This window comes from Cystoisospora suis (assembly GCF_002600585.1).
Source record: "Cystoisospora suis strain Wien I chromosome Unknown contig_5864, whole genome shotgun sequence".
Lineage (NCBI taxonomy): Eukaryota > Apicomplexa > Conoidasida > Eucoccidiorida > Sarcocystidae > Cystoisospora > Cystoisospora suis.
This window is the reverse complement of record NW_027158653.1, coordinates 1-375: the sequence shown is the minus strand read 5'-3', so window position 1 is coordinate 375 and position 375 is coordinate 1. Positions and strand designations below refer to the sequence as shown.

The window sequence follows — 375 nt, the reverse complement described above, 5'->3', positions numbered from 1 at the left end:
ACTGCACGCTCCCGCTGGGCTACCTTGTCACACCACTACTGCCATCTACAGCATAACATCCACCCCTTGTTGAGCGAGCGTAGTCCCCTCGCTCTCCTCCGCACGTTGTCGTTCTTGTCGGGCTTCAGCCTCACGCGCACTCCGAGCGGCAACCGGACGGAGGTGATACTCCGAACTTCAGGGGACGAACTGTGAACGAGGCCCTGCCAAGCTCTCGGACGCCGTGCTCTCGGCAACCGCCGCTGAATCCGGAGTTCTGCTAGTTGTCCCCGGGTCCACGGTCCGTAGCCGTGGAAGTGCCACTTCTGCTGGCTCATCATCAGGGAGGTCTAGCAGCTTGAATTGGCTCCAAGTGACCTGGCGTTCTTCGTTACT

At 60.3% G+C, this 375-nt stretch overlaps 1 protein-coding gene across 1 annotated transcript; it reads right to left on the bottom strand.

Moving 5' to 3' along the window:
- Positions 1 to 3: 3 nt before the first annotated feature.
- On the bottom strand, positions 4 to 293 carry CSUI_009665 (uncharacterized protein; the record flags this gene model as incomplete). The annotated part of the gene is made up of 1 exon (XM_068069777.1): positions 4 to 293. A coding segment is annotated over one exon (258 nt), but the record flags the coding sequence as incomplete, so codon positions are not given.
- Positions 294 to 375: the final 82 nt, after the last annotated feature.